We start from the raw sequence: 22,251 nt of genomic DNA on the forward strand, positions 1-22,251 counted from the left end.
TACAGTAAAGATACTGTATAGTTTCTATTCTGTCTGTACATCATAGGTCTGACAGAACAGTCAGCTGGGAGGTTGGCTGCAGATGACAGTCTGAGTGACCTAATGTGGGATGTGTACTGTACGTCTACAGTTCTGTCTAAGTGTGTTTAAATATAGACACTGGTTTATGTTTCCAGCTACATCTGTTGCTGTGAGCATGTCATCATCCAGTAATCTAGATCACAACACTGTGAAAGACAGCAAGGCCGTCGGTTTCTCCTATTTGTCACTGGGAGTGATATGTCGGTGTCATCAAAAGGAAGCATGACAGCAGAGAGACTTGAGTAACAGTAGGTAGGCTACATTTGATAAAGAGTAGAGTGCAGGGCTCCAGATAGCTAACAATGTACAAGTTATGGTAGAAATCAGGACACCCCCCTCATTTGTCAAACAAACAAGAATGCATCAATTTGGCAAGACACAGATATTTCACCTTAACCATAATCTTTTAAACTAACTGTGTCTGTCTCCTGAAAAGCAATATACTGTAAAAAGCCTAAACAGCTAGCCATACATTTTAACTCTCCGCTCCCCACCCAGTGCCTTGGGGTCGTGCCCTGACCCAGGTCAAGGTAGTGGAATGGGGATACATAGAGAGCACATCAAGCATATAGAATATCCAACATATGGTCATCAGTCACATTAGTAGACAGAATGGATGTATTGTACAGGCTATAGGAAATACATAGGGAACGCATATGCAAGACTGTAGTCTACAGTACTTGAGTCATGCATGGCTGAACAGTAATTGAGTATTTGGATTCCTGCATTATTTAAATCGCCCCTAGTTTACAGAGCTGGAGGACTGTTCTATAGTTCCATGTAGAGGCTGAAAATATGTCAACACAGCTGACCCCAAGTTTAAAGTACATGGATGCTCATGTTAAAGAGTAATTGGAAGGTACAGCTGATAGTTAAGAGTAACTCAAGCATGCTGGCCATTCATATTTCACCTTAGAGAAAAGGCGTTGGCTCTCAGTCTACCCATTGATCATCATTCATACAGCAGACATACTGTAGCACACCGGCACAGCACCAAAGCTGAGTCCCCAATGGCACCCTATTCCCTATAGAATGCACTACTTTGACCAGAGCCCAAGAGCCCTGGTCAAAAGTAGTGTACTATACTGTAAGTGCAACGGACACAGACCTGGAATAAGAGCTTGACCAAAACAATCTGGGATTTTGCACTTCAAAAATGTGTATGACTATAGCATTTTACTGAAATAGTTTTTAGGGATAAATAGAAGCCGGAGTCTGTTTTCAACTAAAAGTATATCTCAACTCCAAAAGCCAGTGTTCTCTCTCCAGTTATGGTGAAGAAACGACAATAAAAGAGGAATCGAGTCTTATTAAAGCTAAGAGACAAGGATACACCAGCCATTTCTGTTTAGTGAGATAGCGACAAGGATACACCAGCCATTTCTGTTTAGTGAGATAGCTTGAGATAATTTGATTTAAAAACAAGAGATTGTTTGGTCTCTTTAAGTACTTTAACCTCTACGGGATCGGTGTCCCTATACCAGGACGGTTGAGCTAACGTGCACTCATGTGATTAGCATGACGTTATAAGTAACAGCAAACTTTCCAGGATATAGACATGTCTTATATGGGCAGAAAGCTTMAATTCTTGTTAATCTAACTGCACTGTCCAATTTACAGTAGCTACTACAGTGAAAAATGCCATGCTATTGTTTGAGGAGAGTGCACAACAAAAAAACATTTATCACCGCAACTGGTTTGACACATTCACCTCTGAAGGTTAATAATGTACTTAGATCTTGCTCTGATTTGTCATCCTGAGGGTCCCAGAGATAAAATGTAGCATAGTTTTGTTTGATAAAATCCATTTTTATATTCAAATGTAGGAACTGGGTTCTACAGTTTGAATCCCTGCTGTCTCTGGCTCCACACCCACCCCGCCCGGCCATCTAGATGTGTGAAAGTTAGTGTACAAGCTAATGATCCATCATGTATGACATTCCTGGGAGAGTGTAAACTTACAAAAATGATATGGTAATACAAAATATATGTTCTCTATAGTCATGTACTTGAAAATGTATCAATTGACCAATTCGGCACATTTGGGCAGACTTGATTCAACATACTGTGCAGTATTGCAATGCTTCACTGGATCAATCTGAAACTTTGCACACACACTGCTGTCATTTAGTGGCCAAAATTGAAATTGCACCTAAATTGCAATATTATATTATAGCCTTTCTCTTGCATTTCAAAGATGGAACAAAACGAAAACTAGAAAACGCATGTTTTTTTGTTTGTATTATCTTTTACCAGATCTAAATGTGTTATATTCTCCTACATTAAATTTTAAAAGGAACCACCAGCTTTCATATGTTCTCATGTTCTGAGCAAGGAACTTAAACGTTAGCTTTTTTAAATGGCACATATTGCACTTTTACTTTCTTCTCCACCACTGTGTTTTTGCATTATTTAAACCAAATTGCACGTTTCATTATTTATTTGAGACTAAATAGATTTTTATTTATGTATTATATTAAGTTAAAATAAAAGTGTTCATTCAGTATTGTTGTAATTGTCATTATTACAAATATATATATATATATATATATATATATATATATATATATATATATATATATATATATATATATATATATATATATATATATATATATATATATGCAACTCGTTCACTTCTGATGCTCACAGGCAATGTGTATTGGAAGAGATTTCTGAATGTTCTTCGCCCAGCATACACCCCTCCAACCAGACATGCTTTATCTACTCATTTGCTGGATGCAGAGATCAAGTGAAGGTCAAGCAAATCATAGAGAAAGCAGACTGTATTGCAATCAGCTCTAATGGGTGGTCGAATGTTCATGGGCAAGGAATAATTAACTACATCATCTCCACCCTTCAACCAGTATTCTACAACAGCACAGACAAGGGACAACAGACACACCGGTCTCTACATTGCAGATGAGCTGAAGGCAGTCAATGACCTTGGATCACAGAAGGTATTTGCACTGGTGACATACAATGCTTGGTCTAAAGTAGGAGTCCTACCATCACATCACACCCATTGGCAGTGCAGCTCATGCATTGAATCTGCTCCTCAAGGACATCATGGCACTGAAAACAATGGATACACTACAAGAGAGCCAAGGAAATGGTTAGGTATATGAAGGGTCATCAAGTTATAGCAGCAATCTACCTCACCAAGCAAAGTGAGAAGAATAAGAGCACCACATTGAAGCTGCCCTGCAACACCCGTTGGGGTGGTGTTGTCATCATGTTTGACAGTCTCCTGGAGGGGAAGTAGTCTCTCCAAGAAATGGCCATATCACAGTCTGCTGATATGGACCGCTCCATCAAGAGGATCCTCCTGGATGATGTATTTTGGGAGAGTGTGGTTAGCAGCCTGAAACCTATAGCAGTAGCCATTGCACTGATTGGGGGAGATAATGCCATCCTGTCTGATGTTCAGACTCTGCTTGCAGATGTAAGAGAAGAAATCCGTACTGCCCTGCCCACTTCACTGTTGCTCCAAGCAGAGGAAACTGCAGTTCTGAAATACATCAAATAGCGTGAAGACTTCTGTCTGAAGCCCATACACGCCGCAGTGTACATGTTGGACCCCAAGTATGCTGGCAAGAGCATCCTGTCTGGTGCAGAGATCAACAAGGCCTATGGTGTCATCACTACTGTGTCTTGCCACCTTGGCCTGGATGAGGGCAAGTTTCTTGGCAGTCTGGCGAAGTACACTTCCAAACAAGGGCTTTGGGATGGAGATGCAATATGGCAGTCGTGCCAACATATCTCATCAGCCACCTGGTGGAAGGGGCTTTGTGGATCTGAGGCTCTTTCCACTGTTTCCTCCATCATCCTCCAAGTCCCACCAACATCAGCCACCTCAGAGCGCAACTGGTCCTTGTTTGGGAACACACACACCAAAGCACGCAACAGGCTGACCAATACAGAAAAATTGGTGGCCATCCAGACAAATGAGGCTTTTGAGCCTGACAATGAGCCATCCTCAACGAAGTTGGAAAGTGACAGTGAAGATGAGGCCTCAGAGTCTGATGTTCAAGAGGAGGACATTGAGGAGGTCCAGGGAGAAGACATAGAAGCCTGAGAGGAAGACAACCAAAGCTTTAGTTTCTAGACTATCATTTTACAGATGTTGAAAAAGTTTTATGGGAATCATTCAATATTCCCTTTCTTTTGTTGTTCAGTAAAATCATCCGATGTGAAGTATCAACTAATTTAATTAAAGTTAAATTTGTAACTAAATTGCTTTTTAACATTTCTATTGGAAGAATTTAATAATTTGCAATTATGTCTACTTATGATAAGGTAAAAGGTTTATGTTTCTGTCTCCATATGATATGGTAAATATATCCAATGCAAAAAACATCTACATTTTAAAATGGTATTCATATTAATTTGCATATATTTCCATTAATTCCCATATATTCCCACGGAAAGTATCCACCTCTGAATATTCCCAAAATGTGCAATCCTACTCAGCACAATAGCAGCTCATTAGGATACACACACCTATGCATGTGGCATATTAAAAAGAGGCTACCGCCTGCACACACACCGCAAGCATCTATAAACACACACACACCTTGCACTGCAGATCTCAGAAAGGTCCACACACACACACAGCCCATACTGTAGTCATGACTTGAGTTTATTGATTCATGTGGGATAAATGAGGCTAGATGCAAATCAGCCTCAACACATTCAAATGGAAAAGAGCTCATCTCTCCTCTCCATACACAAAGAAACATTCTGGTATACAATACTGTATACAGCACAGGCACAGTCATAGACAGATAAATAGTGAACCTGGTGCTCAGTGTCTCTGTCTATATGAATTCAGAAAGCTAATAAAGTCCATGTCTGTGTCCAAAATGGCATCTAATTCCATAGTGCACTACTATTGACCAGGGCTCAAATGGCTCTGCTCAAAAGTATTGCACTATGTAGTGGATACGGTACCTTTTGGGATGCGAACATAATCCATTATCTCAGAGCCAGGGGTCAGGAGGAGCACAAAGTACCTCACTAACCAGCCAGCTATGACGTTACAGGAAATTAAAATCACTCTCTCGGAAAGAGCCTATTAAATGCTGCTTTTCACTAAGACTCACCCAATCAGACCAATGCTAGTTTCCCTAGGCATACTGGTTGCCTCCCACATAACGAGGTTAAATGCTGCTTTTCAGAGACTCACCCAATCAGACCAATGCTGAACCACTGTAGATACTGATCCTGAGAACTGCCATTAATACTGTTATGCATTGCAGGACTATTCTACTGTGGATGATCACAACCCTACATCTGAAAACTATTGTTAGATCTCATTAATGGGAACGTTATGCCTGTGCCTTCCTGCTTGGAGACTAGAGAAAGAGGACTGTGATGTGTTGATACTAATAGTGGTAAGGGTCAAATACAGTTAGGAAGAATGGGTCCTACTGGCTGCCCTCAGAGTGTTTAAGACTCAATCTAATAACATTCCAACAAATCACATCAAGTCAAACTAAATGTTTTAGTATATTGTAAACCAATCAATTCACTTCACAGTAAAATGAACACAGCGGTTCCTGTGGCTTACAGACTTATAGGTGACAAGGGGAACAATGCTATTCTTCCCAGTTTGAAGTGGTAAAATTTAAGGATGCACAGATATGACATTTTTGGCCAATACCGATATCCGATATTTTCCTTGCAAAAAAACGATACCCGATATTTACAATTTTAGCGGCATTTTAAGCACTCTAGTACAGTTAAATAGTTGAAACACACACACACAAAAAGTAATTTTGTTGGGATTTTCGTATGTCCCCATTACCAGTAAAACATAATCAAAATCTATTTCTTTCACTTACTTGCTGTGTTGTTTCGTTCATTTGTTCAGTCTCAACTAGGATTTCATCATACATGTCAAGCAGTGAAGTTTCAGCTCTGTCTGTCCATGGCCTCTCTTCCTCGGTGCGCACCGTCACTGTGTCTGTTTCCATCTTGTCCAGCTGTGTGTAACAATTCACATAAACCCTGTTTCTGGTCCGCATCGAAGTAGCGGTACTTGTACCTAGCATTGAGCATGGTGGCGACACAGTAGAGAGGCTCAGAGAGAATGCCACCAAATCGCTTGTTCTCAGCCTCTTGTAGAGTACTTTTGCAAGTTTTAACCCCACGTCTGTGTCGTCAGTTTGTTGAGCAGGCGTTTCAATACCATGACAGAGAGTATCACGTTTGCTGCAGGCGCAGTTGATTCGTTTATTTCTCCAGTCAGTTGTTCAAATGGCACTAGGAGTGTGTTCATGTTTCCAAGTTTCAAACATGTCCTGAAATGCCATTGAAATGGCAGCAGCCGTAATAGAGGGCAATGAATTCCATTATCTTGGAGTTAATGGATTTCGCCTTTGAGTTGTCTCGCTGAAATTCTCTTACTCTCTCAGATGACTGCTCGACCTGAACTTGTTTAGTTGTTGGAAGAGTGTGCTTAGTATTTTTCTGCTTCTGTTCTGTGTAGCACTGTATTTTTTGTGGCGTCATTACATCATCTACCTACATTATATAGGTATGCCCGTCAGCTTTGACATCGGCGTTAAACTAGACATCGGCCCGATTCTGATATTGCCACCATGCTTCACCATAGGGATTTTGCCAGGTTTCCTCCAGACGTGACGCTTGACATTCAGGCCAAAGGGATCAATCTTGGTTTCATCAGACCAGATAATCTTGTTTCTCATGGTCTGAGAGTCCTTAGGCGCCTTTTGGCAAACTCCAAGCGGGCTGTCATGTTCCTTTTACTGAGGAGTGGCTTCCATCTGGCCACTCTACCAGAAAGGCCTGATTGGTGGAGTGCTGCAGAGATGGTTGTCCTTCTGGAAGGTTCTCCCATCTCCACAGAGGAACTCTATAATTTCTTGGTCACCTCCCTGACCAAGGCCCTTCTCCCCCGATTGCTCAGTTTGGCCGGGCGACCAGCTCTAGGAAGAGTCTTGGTGGTTCCAAACTTCTTCTATTTAAGAATGATGGAGGCCACTGGGGGGCGGGGGTTGAACTAGGATTCCAAACAAGATTCCAGACTCTCTCTCTCTCTCTCTTCTACAAACCCACAGCATTCACAGTCACAATGCACTATTGTCTATTAATCTCCCATAAAGCAGCATGGAATTACAGCAAAGACTCACACTAATGACATTATTAATACAGCACAGCACAATTACGTATTAGTACACAGTATTACATTATAAAAACTACAGTAATAGTGTAATATTAATAGTGTAGTAGTGACAGCATCCTGTAACCAGTCAGACCATGCTTAGCTTCAGAACATGCCTAAGGGTTGCATGTCTGACTGAGGGTTGCAGTCAGCTAACAGCCGACTACAGCTAACAGCCTGCTGCTGATGTCTGTCTGATCTTACGCATACAGGGCTGCTTGCTCTGAGCAAGACCAGGGCTGTGGGCAGCTCCCCTACGCACTGACCTGAGATCAGCTGTTAGCTGTGTTCAGTGCCCTAATAGTGCACACTGTAATATATTAACAGATCTGGGAACCGCTGTTAGCTGTAGTCAGCTCCCACCGTTAATAAGACCCGACTGCAACCCTCAGTCAGACATGCAACCCTTAGGCTGTATGAACAGCATCAAACACAGTCTACCCAGTAGTCAAACATGCACGGCATCCAGAGTAGTCTTCTACAACCCAACATAACCCAGCACTGCAACAAACCTAAGCACATCTCACTAAGAAAGTCAATCAACATTGTGGAACACTACTGGACATCTATAATGTTTGATGCAGGATAGGGGAGGTACCTAGACACCCAACCCTGTGACAATACAATGCCAAATGATGAGCCATAGAATGACTTGAACATAGATCTAACCTGCTGATTCGCATGTTCCTGTCTGACAGTATGAGCTTACAGTACCATTACCTAACATTACCTAACACTGAAACAACAGAACATCATTACCTTACATAACACCAAAACATAACATAACATTATTACCTAACACTGAAACATAACATTATTATATTACATAACACTGAAACATAACATAACATTACCTAACATACACTCTTAGAAAAAAGGGTTATTGGGCTGTCCCCATAGGAGAGCCCTTTAGGGTTCCATGTAGAACCCTCTGTGGAAGGGGGTTCTACCTGGCACCAAAAAGGGGTTCTACCTGGAACCAAAATGGGGTTCTACCTGGAACCAAAAGGGGATTCTACCTGGAACCAAAAGGGGATTCTATCTGGGACCAAAAGGGGTTTCTATCTGGAACCAAAAGGGGGTTCTATCTGGAACCAAAAGGGAGTTCTACATGGAACCAAAAGGAGTTCTACCTGGAACCAAAAGGAGTTCTACCTGGAACCAAAAAGGGTTATTCAAAGTGTTCTCCTATGGGGACAGCTGAAGAACCATTTTAGCACCTTTTTTCCTAAGAGCGTAACATTTAAACATAAACATATATAGACATATATGATAAATTCTCCAAAATACTGTAACCTCTTCCAGCCACAAGCCCTGCCCATAGACTGCAGTATAGATGCCCACCTGCCACCGAGAAGAGCACGCAGACAGGAGCCAAAATGGAGAGGTGTGTGTGTGTGCGTGCGTGCGTGCATGTGCCATTCCCCCCTCTTATGAATAGAAGAGCCGTAGAAGCCTAGTGGTCAGTAACCACTGCTGTTCCTGTTCTGAGATTCATTGAACTGAGGCAGATGCCAGACGAGATACTGTAATCAATTATTCAAACGCTTCCTTGCATCCATATGTAGCGAAAAATCCTGGACATGGCACTGCACTGCACTACGGTTGGCTGGGGAGAAAGCCCAGGAAAACAGACAGCGAGAAAGACAGACTGAATGGGAGGATTGTACTCACATGAATTTCCAGGCAGCCTTAGAGAGAAGTGTCAGCATCCAAGTCCACACAGAGAGCTGTCCATTGTCTAAGTCCTACTTTGTTAAAACAGAATCCACAGAGAAAGGAATAAAAGGGCAGGGTCTGCTGTGTTTGGGAAGAGTAGGAGAGAGAGACCGGGAGACGAAGGAGAAGAGAAAGGAAGGGAGGGAGAGGCGGCACCCATACAAAGACTGTTGGAGGATTGGCTAGAGAGCAGTGGGAGGAGTTTAGTTGTCCAATGATATATATCGTATGTAAATGAGATATAAATGATGTAGAGCATCCTCAGAATGTGATGGAGGTATACAGACTGTCTGCTGCAATAGGGTGTGACCTTTTTTATCCACGCCCCTTGCCCATAAAAGGACAAAGGACGCTTTCACTGCTTCCTCTGGTTCTCCTACTGTCTGAATCAGGATGCTATTTAAGACATAAGGAACACATAGAGAAGCTGTAGAGAAGACAATGGCCAAGCCCTAATGACTGTATTTACCATGAATAAATGTAGCCTACCCATTGAGCAACTGGTGAGGGGTAATCTTTATAGAAAAGAACTAGGACTAGGATTCCAAACAAGATTCCAAATAATAGATCTAGGGGTTGGATAACCCCACAGTAGAAATGGCTTATCTTTATGCAAAGTTAGTACAGGTAGAGAAGATGAGAAGAGAAGTGGAGGGAGTGATGGAGGGATGTGAAAACAGTAGAGCAGACCAGCTGGGACTTCTGTATCCTGAAGGGTGAAAGGCAAGAGGACAGGGTGGTGCTAGGGTTTGGGGGTAGGGATGGGGGTACTTGTGGGGTGCAGTGGAACATGCAAGGCGATGCTTTCAGAAGAGGTGTTTAAAAATAGCTCAATCCACACACCGTAATATACACACCCAATAAGACCAGAGGTGGCGTCTCAAATGGCACCCTGTTCCCTATATGGTGCACTACTTCTGACCAGGGCCCATATGGTAAGTACTGTAGCTCACTATATAGTGATGCCCTATTAAGGGAAAGAGTGCCATTTGGGACTCAGTCCAGGATCATCTCTAGTGTTTCAACAACAAAGGCTTTGAGATCCTCATGATTCTTTTGTTCTCCTCCATAGCCATAAAGTTCTTCATTAATGGGTTTAGAAAACTGGTGCATCTAGGTGGAGGAGATAGAAAGAGAGAGAGGGAGTCAAAGAGAGAGAGAGGAGGGAGATAATGTACATGGTGGCAATAGGAGGTGTTGTGTTTATGCTGACACAGGTTTGGAGGGGGAGGAGGAGGGGTGGGGGTGGGCATAGACGGCCCTGTCAGGGTCGCATTGTAAGAGATGGGGTTGCTATGGAGACTGCATCCAGCCCAGATGGCAGCCAGACAGACAGGCAGACTCAACAGCAGCCGCAGATAGCAGAAACCAGACTGTACAGTAGATAACAGAGACAGACTACCGCTACACATACATAATGTCTGTGTCCCAAATGGCACCCTATTTCCTATATAGTGTACTACCTCTGGTCAAAAGTAGTACACTATATAGGAAATAGGATCCCATTTAGAATGCAAGCATATAATGTTCAAGCAATAACTGTCCTCTGATAATTTTACATAATAGAAGCTCTTATCCACGCATCTGTCTGTCTATTTGTATGCTTATCAAGCGCAGGATTTAGAGCAGGAGGACAGCTTTCAATATATAATGTCTTTCTGGAAACCTAAAGATTTACAATAGTGGTTTTTAGTATCGTTTGGTGTTTTTTCATGAGGATCATCACAAAGGATTATCAAAATAATACATCACGACTCAAGTCACAAACAGTGCCACATTCCCTCCTCCCTCCCAGAGATCTCTGCAACACAACAAGTTAATCCCTCACCCACCCCCTGGGATCAGGCCTGCCTGGCCTAGCTGGGGGTAGGCTGGGGGGAGGCAGGGGGCCCCTATGCCTGGTAGAATGGCAGACTGGGGTGCATGAGTAGGCAGGGGGAGGCGGGCCCATGGTGCAGAGGGGGATGCATGGTGTACATTCTGGGGCATCATGCTGAGGCCCTGGCTGCCAGGAGAGGCAGGGTGGTCCCTGGGACTGGCAGAGAGGCAGGCTGGCTGGAGTGCAGGGGGTACATCCTTGGGGAGGCAGGTGGAGGCTGGGGTGCTGGGGGCCACACACTGAAGCAGTTTGGGGAGTACTTGCTGGGTCCATGGCTCTCTCCCTCCATTGTGCTATACCACCAGGTGCTGGTAGCTTGGTCTGCATCCCAAATGGCACCCTATTCCCTATATAGTACTTTTGACAAGGGCCCATGGCCTGGCTCTCTTCATTTCTGAGACTGAGACCTCAACAACTTGGTTTGGGATTAGTGCCGTCCTCCCCACCATGGAGCTGCCTGCCATTCAGCCTGGCTAAGAGACTGGCAGTCTTTGTAACAATGACCCCAATAAGAGAAATACAATAGTGTTTGGTTGTTTGTAAAATCAAATCAAATTTTATTGGTCCCATACACATATTTAGCAGTTATTGTGGGTGTAGCGAAATGCTTGTGTTCCTAGCTCCAACAGTGCAATAGTATCTAACAATTTACAACAACACACACATCTAAAAGTAAAAGAATTAAGAAATATATAAATATTATGACGAGCAATGTCGCATTGACTAAAATACAGTAGAATAGAATACAGTACAGACATATGAAATGAGGAAAGAAGAGGAGCACTTTAATACAAATTTGAAATGACGTGATAAATGTAATGCAAAACACTTTTATTATTTAACAGGTTTGTCCATGAAATTCTTTGATCTTAATACTGTGTATTTCTCTTTACAGGCCCTCGTCTGTAATTTAATGTAATTTCTACAGCTCTGTAAGTATATCTTCCGGCAAATATAATTAAATAGTACTGTATATGGCAAAGATAGTTCCAGTATTTTCCAAGGTAAAGATCACATTGGGTCCATTCCACTCAACAGTGGTTTTATTTAGTCAGAAGAATACTGATGTAAATATATCACTATTATTAAAGACATTGRTAAACATATTACAATAACTGTCATGCTCTTCTGTGGGGGAATATGAGGTGGTACAACAAATAAACAGTGATTTGTTGGTGGCCTACAGCACACTACATGTGGCATTGTTGTCTCACTCTGCCACCTAGTGGAATAAAGTTACATTTGTCTTTTGGACACATTCTCCCAGTCTCAACAGATCATTATTTTCCACTACAAATCCACTTCAACAGTTCCCTTGAATTAAACCTTTATAAAATCAATGGATGGATATAAATATATTCAATAGTCCATAGGGCAATGTAACATCTGTCTGAGTAGTCTGAATCTGAATAAATAGATGAATCACGAGTCTAGAGCCCCTCTAGAGTCTATATCCTTGTTGTTAGCAAGGCTCGCTCTTCTTCCCCAGGCATTCAAAGAAGGACATGAATCCATAGCCATCTGGTTTGGGCTCAGGGCTTGTCCAGGACAGACTCTTTTGTCCACTTCTCCTGGTTCAGCTCTATGTGTGTAGGTCTCTCTGCTGACACTCTTGGACACCCGGTCTTGGACACTAGATTCCTCACATTGGCCTGCTCCTCTCTCTCAGGCGTTTAAAGAAAGACATGAATCCATTGCTCTCTGAAGGTTTGGGCTTCGGGCTCTTAGAAGGGTTATCCATATTGTGTTTGGGGCTTTGAGGAGGGTCAGCCTGCTTGGGCTTCTGGGAGACGAGTGTCTGGAGAGGGGTGGGAGAAAACTCCTTTATCTCCTCATCCTGGTTGTGGTTGAGTTCTAGGTGTAAGGGGGGAGGTTTTGTCTTGACTATCGAGGAGCTCTTGTCTTGGTTCAGCTCTCCTATCTCTACGTGTGTAGGTCTCTCTGCTGCTGACAAGCTGTTGGACACCTTGTCCTGCTGGACACCAGATGTCTCACAGTGGCGAGGGGTGGTGGGTACCACCAAGCCTCTGTTTTCAGAGTCCCTGCAGATGTTGAGACTTGTTGTCAAGACGTTGTGTTTTGACATGGGGCTCTTAGACACCAGGTCTCGGACACAAGACTTCTCCGAGTGACCAGGGAGTTTGGTGAGGTTAGGTCCTCCAGAGGCTTTGTGTTTCGGGGACATCAGACCAGTGTCTACTGACTTCATCCTCCCTATGACCCCCAGAGTAGGAGTAGTAGGAAAAGTGAACAGATCATCCTCCTCCTCTTCCTCAGTAGGAGGGGCTTTAGGGAGGAGGGTGAAGGTGTGTCTGCGGGTGAGTATTCCCTTGGGGGAGAGGTGAGGGTTGAGGAGGTATCTAGCCAGACTCTCGCTGCCTCTACATGCATCCCCCAGAAGCCGCTGTCTGTCCTCTTGGAAGGTCCTCTGGTGAGGGGAGGTGGAGGTGATGGTGGAGATGGTGGAGGACGTAGCATTAGTGGTCGTAGCGTTGGGTGATTTTGTGGAGGTGTTAGTATTATTGGTGGCATTAGGAGACTTCTGCTGCTCCAGGCCGTACTCCCCAGACGAAAGACTACCACGGCTGCTCTGATACCTCAGAACCTTCCTGGACACTTCACGCAACTTCTGGGCTTCTTCCTCATTTCCCTCCTCCTCTTCCTCCTTGTCCTTCATCGTCACTGAGATGGGTCTACCTGTGGAGGAGGAGCTGCTGCTACCGGTTCTCTTGGTTGGCTGTGTAGAACCAGAACTAGAACCTCTGTGGTTCTGCTCTGGTTTCTTAGGGTTTTGCTGTGTCTCCTCTGGATTTGGAGAGTTCTTTTTGCTGTGGGACTGGTCCTTCTGGTCGCTCTGAGAGGTCCCAGTCAGGTCTCTGGCAGAGTTCCACTCATTCTCCTTACACACCTCTGTGGCCTTAACAGAACCTTGGTTTCCCTGTTCTGCCGAGGGGAGGTTTGCTTGAATGGGGACCTTTGATAGGCTGCTACTGGTGCAGGAAGGTGTGCCCTTGCATTTTCTCCTTTGGGACACATGAGTGGTCAGGAACCTAAATCAAATCAAATCAAACTTTATTCAAAGTAAACATGAATGTCACAAAACACTTTTACAGAAAAAATGAAAAACACAGAATACAATACAAAAGGAAAATCGCTAAATAACAGATTATATTTCAAAAGAAAAGTTCAAAAGAGTGATGTTCATTAAAGTATGTCTAACTTCTGTAGTACGGACTCCAGGGCCACACCCTCCATATCCTTGTCCCGTATGGAGCAGGTAGCGGTGGAACGGCGTTTAGCAGCATTAGCATCGCTCAGCAGTCTGTCTCTGGTTCTCCTCTTCATCTCCGCCACCTCACGATCACGGTTCTCCTACACACAGGTACAATAATACACAATAACACAATAACACACGCCAGAGACAGTGAACACTGGACTCCACCAAGAAAGCAGGGAAGGCTAAAGAGAAAAGAGTAACTCAATGAAGACAAAAGCCAGCCAAAAGTCCTCACACAGAAAAGAGTGACATGGAAAGCTATGCTCCCAAGGGGGCCAAGATGAAAGTCCGTAATACAGAGAGCATAAATAATAGTATGTAAAAGGAGCATATAGACTACTTTCCAAACCGTTTTTTACCTGGATGGCCCTCAGGAACTTTGCACAGAAAGAGCTGAAGATGGAGCAGCATTCATCCAGTCTGAACTTGCTGGGGTCTTCACAGAAGTACTCAGCCACTGAGTCACTGACTGAACCCAGCGACTGCAGAGAGAGCTCAGTCTCAGCCAGACGACACTCTGCTTCCTACATGGGACCACACACAGAACAGAAATAACTAAGGCTGTGTCCCAAATGGCACCCTATTCCCCATATAGTGCAATACTTTTTAATAAACCTTTATGGGCCCTTGTGTCACGACTCCTACCGAAGGTGGCTCCTCTTCCTGTTCGGGCGGTGCTCGGCGGTCGTCGTCACCGGTCTACTAGCTGCCACCGATCCCTTTTCCCTTTTATGTTGGTTTTGTCTTATTAGTTACACCTGTTTCGTGTTTACGTTTAGTTGGGTTATTTAAGCTAGTCGGCCCGCCTGCTCTTTGTGCGGGCTTAATTTTTCCACTGTGTTTGTGTGTGGTAGGTTATTGGTAGCGTGTTTTCGTTTTGGGATTTCCCTCTGGACTATTTAGGTCCTGGTTTTGGGTTTCGTGTTTGTTGCGCCTATGTGTGTTTGGCGCGCACTATTCTTTTCCCTGTGCCTTATTAAAACACTACTCAGTACTTTCTGCCTCCTGCGCCTGACTCCGCACCCACTACGCTTTTGTGCGTCACACCTTGTCAAAAGTACTGCACTATACGTAAAAAAGTAAAGGGTGCCATTGGGGTCTCGGACTACATTTCTGAAACTACAGGGGACCACAAACATCAACAACCTCATCACTGGTCCTAGAGTTGTAGATTCACCACCAGAGGTTATTAAGGCTATAAAAAGGGCCCTGTTCAGGTTAAGTGGTCAGGCAAAACCTGTGGCCCTGGAAACATTACATAGGTATACAGTATAGGGGAAGGTAGCGATACAAGATCTGAAAGGCATGGAGAATACACAGGCAGGCTACCTCACCTTGAGAAAGTCCTCCATCTGAGCCCGTAGCTCCTCCTGTTTCTGCGCTTCCTCCTTCGCCTCCTTTACTTTCTTCACCTCTCTCTGAAACTCACTCTCTATGTCCTCCTTATGGATCCTACAGGGGGGCAGAACACCAATATCAATCACTCAATACAGAAAAGCACAATCACTACAATAGAATGCCTTATTGTGGGGCAAACAGCTATATGACAAATATTGTTGAAGTGCGTAAGACATTGTGTATCTGTACCTTGCTGCATCAGCGATGTGTGTGAGTTTGTCTGGGAATTTCATCATGGCCACATCAACCTTCTGAGCTTGCTATAATCGACATACACATGAACAACTATTACATCAGAGACAAACAAGATTCTAGATAAAGGATGAGCTTAAAATAAGGGTTCTAATTACCATGACTACATAGTGCATGAGGTTCATGCCTGGTTTGTTGGCCCTCGTGTCCACTAGTTTCAGTAGCGATGCCATCCTGAAGCCAATGGCACTGCCAGCATAGCCGCCCTGTGGACACACAGAGGACAAGTGAGAGACAGTCAGACAGGCTGACAAATTAACCTGAGGATTATTCAAAACTTGTAGAATGAGTTCTTATTTTTCTTGGGCTTACTCAAAGCTTCGGATGCCAACAACTTAGTTTACACCATAGATAAAGGTATACAGTATATAATATCATTTTTTTCCACTCACAGCGTTCATGTAGTTTCCAGTCTTCAGCACCAGCCGGATCACAGAGTGTAGGTCGTCACACTCTAACAGCTCTGGAGAGACAGACAGACAGACAGACAGACAGACAGACAGACAGACAGACAGACAGACAGACAGACAGACAGACAGACAGACAGACAGGCAGGCAGGCAGGCAGGCAGGCAGGCAGGACAGACAGACAGACAGACAGACAGACAGACAGACAGACAGACAGACAGACAGACAGACAGACAGACAGACAGACAGACAGACAGACAGGACAGACAGACAGACAGACAGACAGACAGACAGACAAGACAGAAACAGACAGACAGACAGACAGACAGGACAGACAGACAGACAGACAGACAGACAGACAGTTGAGCTTAGTACAGATACACACTGGCCTTATTAAGATCCAGATCACATGCAGACGCAAACTTTACCTTTTCCAGCTGTGATCATGGTGGCGATGGATTGTTTCATTTCATCCATGAGCGGGAAAAACTCTTCTTTGAGAACYAAACTGTTGAGGCGCTCCTCATAACTAAAAGAAAGGGCACGAATAATGATTCACATTCTAGAACACAACTGACATTCAAGACACAGAAAACACAAAACTGTACAAAACTGTGAATTAGACGTTTGTAGATGGTTCAACACTCACTCACCTGGGAACCTTGATAAGTAGCATCATAAACAGGTCTGCTTCAGGAAGAGCTGACTGGTCCCCTTTGAACCCAACTAGCTGCTTCACCTGCACACACACAACAGGTAACAATCTTAGGAAGACACAGCATTACGATAAGGGTTGTAACTTGGGAGAACACTGTTATAACTGTCTCTCAAGCTAAATATGATCAGTTCACTGTGGTAGTTAGCATCAACAATGGCGGCAAGCTGGCGACAAACCTCAGCTCACCCAATGGTGGTCGAACTGGAGTTTGCCCTATGCAGAACACAGGTGTCAAAGCGACAGCGGGCCTGATCTATGCTTGCCTACTGGGAAAGGCTGTGTGAAGTACCTCTTCTTTCTCTGGCAGCAGCTTACACAGCTCCTTCAGTTTACCTGTCCCAAATTTCAGGCCGTTTCCTGAACTGATGTCGTTGATCATGTCTCCCACTGGCCTGCGGAGAGACACAGACACTGATCAGTTACTGTATTATAATCAACGTGACTTTGGAAACTTCATCGACTGATTCATTCAATAGGTTCTCCTAGTGGACTAGTCAAGGAGAATAGCTGTGATTCATTAATCTCCAACTACATAATGTGGTTATTTTCCTGAATTACTCATGTTCTAGGGTTGGGTCTCTAAATGTGTTGCTCATTTCCTCGTTGCCATGTTTCTTTAAGCCTGGTAAGCAAGGCTCCTTCTTACCTCATTGGTTGAACACCCTCTTACGGCATTTTTCCACTTAACCAACCATAGACAAGCCCTTACCTGCTCCACATACTGTATACACCTACTACAGCTGAACTGGAACAATGCTTTCTTTACTCAGAAGCACAAGGACAAAAACCCTGACACAAAAATACATTTAACAGAAAACAGAAAAGTGCATCCATAAATGGACATGAAAAATAAATGTAATGACAAAACATTTGGATAATAATACTTCTATGTCTTACTGTTTTATGCTTATTGTTTTTTGAGTTTTCTGTACTGCGAGAATCTTCATAAAATTAGACACTGTAGCCCATGGCATGTAGTAATGTTGTAATATATAACACAGTAATACCGTGGGCCTACAGAGAAAACCATTTAGAAACATTTTTCAATAGTTAATCTGTGGAATGACCTGTTTGCACTGTTCCTGCAGTAGTTATCATGTCGAGTCGACCTGTTGGGACAGGCTGCTGTACCTCAGAAACACAGAGCTGGGAATGTCAAGCAGCCTAGCCTCAGGACTACCAAGCCTTGCTGTCCCAAATTACACCCTATTTCCTATATAATGCACTACTTTTGACCAGAGCCCCATGGGGTCAAAAGGAGTGCACTATAGCAAGACGGTGCAATTTGAGACTCAACCACTGTGTGATCTTTATCCTGAAACACGTGGCTCTGACAAACCCACAGCTCCACACCTTCAGCACACTTCCAGTTTATATTACGTCCCAAATGGCACCCTATTCCCTATATAGTGCACTACTTTAGATCAGACTCTGGTCAAAAGTAGTGCACAATTAGAGAATAGGGTGCCATTTGGAATTCAGTATATCTTTGCCTCTCTCTGACACACCTCTTGAACTGTTTCAGGAAGATCCCAACGTTCATGCTCCTCTTGGAGTTCAGTATAGATACCTGGTGGTGGTGGGACACATAGCCATGAAGACATGAGTTAGTCAATAAAAATAGAACACACAAACGCACCAACATCCGTTGGTCATTCCAGAACACACACATTCACACAGACACACACGTGAAGATATCAGTAGGTCAATAACAGGCGTTGAGTTTATCAGGAGCTTAGCGTTTTCCTTAAACACAGTCTTCTTCTTTATCACAAATACATCCTCATTCCCCCAAAAACAACTGATTCCGACGGTTAAGGTTTTACTGGTTTGATTGACTTGTTTTTGAGAGCCCATGATAAGCTATTGCAACAGCTGTCAACATACTGACATTCCTAAGTCATGCTCCTCTATACTGAGTTAGAAACAAGGACAGGTAAGAGACTAAAGGCCAGTTTCAATAGCTCCACATTTGACCTTTATTGTACTGCCAAGGTAGCCTAAATGTGATAGCAGGGTGGTTTCACTAGCAAACAAGTAGAGGATCAAAAATAGCTTTGTCAATATGACAATAGCATTGTAAACCAGGACAATGCTTCACAACAGTTCTGTAAAATCCCAACCGACACCTACAGGAAGGGAAGTACAGTCTCTGAACCCACAACCCAGTTCATTGTTATAGAGGTAGCATTATCCAATACATAAAAGTATCAACTGTATGGCAACAATTAGCAAATATTAGTGGTTCATTTACTCTCCCTGGGTAAACTGATGAAGAATAGTTAGGCTATATTGACTCCACCCTTCAGTTCATACAGCAAAGGATTCCTAGATGAAACCCCACTGCATAAACATCCTATGTTTGTTAAGCAGAGGAACATTAAGAGGAACATGTCATAGTTCCAATAAGTCACACAATATCACACATGAAAAAGGGAAATGGACACATAGTAAAATGATGGTCATTAATTTAGTCGAATTGTGTTGCTTGTTCACAATTTTTTTTTGTGTGGGGAACTAGTGCTTATCTAGAAATCAGATTAGATAGCCTATGCTGGTGAACTAATGCTACTTGCAGAGTGCAAATATTTATTATCAATTTATTCTCAGAGAGTTTAGTTTAAATCAAGCACTCTGGCAGTTGGCATTCAAATGATGTTATAGACTTGATAGGTATGTGGACAGAAATGACAGACAGCCTTCCAATTACAGCATGATAATGAATCATATAAAAAGAGATCCGGGTAGAATCGTCTCCAAGCTTTGCTCCTACTGATTGGTTTGTTTTGAACACAACATTTTCACTAATACATCGTTGCTTCCTGATGTACTTGAGTTTGATCCCAGTGAGGCGCACATAGAATCATGCTAGAGCCACACCAATAGAGAGACTGCTTCCCAAATGGCACCCTACTCCCTTCATAGTGCACTACTTTTGGCCAGGGCCCAGACCAACAAAAAAAGTAGCATCATGGAGATAAACAAGAGTCATGGGCTGCTGGAATTGATGTATTTCCCAACCTCCACCTAGCCACCTTAACCGTAACCCTAACCCTGGCCACTATGACTCCCTGACTGAGCCTGTTACAACAGAAAGGCTGTAGGAAAACAACACATCACTCTGTGATGATATGATGTACACCACAACTCCACTACACACACTCCCTAAGAAAATCAATTAGGGTCTAAAGAACACATGTCAACATATCCAATATCTCTGGTCATAAACAGAACAGAATTCATATTCAATACACTGTTTCGTCTCTCGTCTACTCCCAGAAAGTATAGCTGCTCAAAACAAACTCTCAGGTGAGAAAAAATTTGCAAGAAAAGAATGACAGAATTTTGCATGACATTGGAGAGGCCTTGGCTGGGACCAGATAGGACATGTATGCCTTGCAGACTTATATACTGTATCTAATCGAGGAGCAAAATAGCTGATGTGATTCCAGCTGTTGTGGTACCTCTTGACTTATCCTATTCAACTCCAGCTGCCAGTATAAAACTAGAGAAGTGCTTCTTGGTACAGTAGGTTAGGTCAACTCACCACTTCTGTGCCCTGACCGTTGGTTGGCTTGCCTCTGAGACTCTGTCTGTTCAGAGCCTTCTGTACCTGTCCCTGTCCCTGATGTTGGCTGTGACTGAACAGCTCCTCAATCCTCTGAGTGTCCAGCTCATACTCTCCTAGGTTCTTCTCTTCCGTCCAGATGTTGTGTTTGCCCACCACCACGTGTTTGGGGATTGCATCCCAGTTGAAGTTACGCATCTTGGAGCCGTTGCGCTGGCGGCCTCTGGATAGCCCGAAGCCCATGCCAGGGGGAGGCGGGGGGCCGGGGGGAGGGGGGCTGGGGGGAGGGGGGGGGGGGGGAGGTGGTGGTGGTGGTGGAGGAGGAGGTGGTGGAGTGACTGCTGATTCCATCTTTAGTGGAAAGGAATTAGATGGACCAAGGATCAGGAACAGATCATGGTCTCATCATTATTGCTTCATCATCACCTCCATTTTGTACCTGCAAGGTGTCACGGAAATGTTCTTTGACTAGTGTTGAAAATCAGTTATTGAAGAGGGTGATATAATCCTTTTCCTTGATTGATCCCTCCTGTAAAGAAATAATGGTACCGGTAAACTTTTAACACTGAATGGTAGGCATGCAGCAGAATTTACTTCCCTATACTGTATTGCCCAGCCCCGAACAAGCCTCATGACTTGTTGCTGAAGTGCTCAAATGAGACAACATATCAACAAATGCTTAATTCGAAAGACATTGAAAGCAGCCTAATGATAAAATACGTGTATGAATTTAAAAATCAAAACAATACATCCACCAGAATAACTGAATACAGTAAGTAGGCTACCTATCAGGTTTTCTCTTTAAGCTACTAATGTGTTATAACATTCAAAGTAAGGGAAGAGGATTCTGTAGCCTACCTTACCTGCTCGATATGCAACGTTCCACCAAGAGTAAAAACAATTTTGAAACACCAAAAACTACAATTCAATTCAATCCATGAGTTAGTCCGCCGCCTTCCTCTTCAAACTTCAACATCAGACGTGTGAGTTGAGTTGACTACTACCACTGGTCTGCTACCAGTGCTGTTAGGTTTCCATTAGATAACTCAGCCACAAAGTCAGGTTTCACAGCCACATAGTCAACATTTCCAAAACGTATATAATATGCTTTTTGGTCTTCATTTAAGGTTAAAGTTAGGCATAAGGTTAGCAGTGTAGTTCAGGTTAGGATTAAGGTTTAAAATCAGATTTGAAGAAGATCAATTGTGGAAAGGGGCGGAGTTTAGCCATAATTATGACCTTGTGGCTGTGCTAACTAGTGACGACCGAGGTGTCAGAGGAGACGTAAAAGCATGTCGCAACTTTACCTGCCTAAAGATGTATATAAACCCTGGATTGCTGGTACAGAAGTTTGGACATTGAGAGGCTTTGCAGCCACTGGTCGGCCATATTGGCACTCCCAGGTAGGAGCAGTCCTCCATAGGAATGATCGAAATGTCACTTTTTGGGCGACCCCACCAAATTCACGTAGAAATGTGTGTTATAGATCTGTCATTCTCATTGTCTAAGAAGTGGTAAATCTGTTCTATGTGTGCCATTTCTATGCTTCCCGTTATTAAGTAACATTTTTGAATCTTTTACTTTTGGTTTTGTACAACAGCTTCAAACAGCTGAAAATATATTATTGGTTATGGAAAAAATATTTCACAGCGGTTTCGATTCTCTACACTATACTTGCTTGTTTTGTCACATAAACTGAAATTAGGCGAACTATTAGAATTTTAGCAACCATGAAATGGCAGAGTGATTTCTGCATTGTGCAT

The 22,251-nt window shown here is 43.3% G+C and overlaps 2 protein-coding genes across 3 annotated transcripts in view; both read right to left on the minus strand.

The window, feature by feature from the left end:
• Nucleotides 1–9,030, minus strand: part of LOC111949977 (tripartite motif-containing protein 3) — a 30,760-nt gene extending 21,730 nt beyond the window's left edge. Inside the window, 1 exon segment of the mRNA XM_023967334.2 lies at nucleotides 8,945–9,030. The gene's annotated coding sequence lies outside the window, so the exon portion shown is untranslated.
• A 2,366-nt stretch (nucleotides 9,031–11,396) lies between these two features.
• LOC111949657 (FH2 domain-containing protein 1) lies at nucleotides 11,397–21,665 on the minus strand. Of its 2 annotated transcripts, none has more exons than XM_023966999.2 (13): nucleotides 21,352–21,665; nucleotides 20,468–21,017; nucleotides 18,429–18,490; nucleotides 17,210–17,312; nucleotides 16,856–16,941; nucleotides 16,631–16,731; nucleotides 16,188–16,258; nucleotides 15,894–16,001; nucleotides 15,733–15,803; nucleotides 15,480–15,597; nucleotides 14,505–14,669; nucleotides 14,089–14,240; nucleotides 11,397–13,918 (listed from the first exon to the last, which is right to left on the minus strand). In XM_023966999.2, exons 2-13 carry the CDS (start codon nucleotides 20,837–20,839, stop codon nucleotides 12,511–12,513), a joined length of 2,817 nt encoding a protein of 938 aa, XP_023822767.2. In that variant the 5' UTR covers nucleotides 20,840–21,017; nucleotides 21,352–21,665; the 3' UTR covers nucleotides 11,397–12,510. The 2 variants fall into 2 exon arrangements, with proteins under 2 accessions (XP_023822767.2, XP_070290208.1); XM_070434107.1 differs by having other exon boundaries at nucleotides 21,347–21,665.
• Nucleotides 21,666–22,251: the final 586 nt, after the last annotated feature.

Source organism: Salvelinus sp. IW2-2015, linkage group LG22 (genome assembly GCF_002910315.2).
Source record: "Salvelinus sp. IW2-2015 linkage group LG22, ASM291031v2, whole genome shotgun sequence".
NCBI lineage: Eukaryota > Metazoa > Chordata > Actinopteri > Salmoniformes > Salmonidae > Salvelinus > Salvelinus sp. IW2-2015.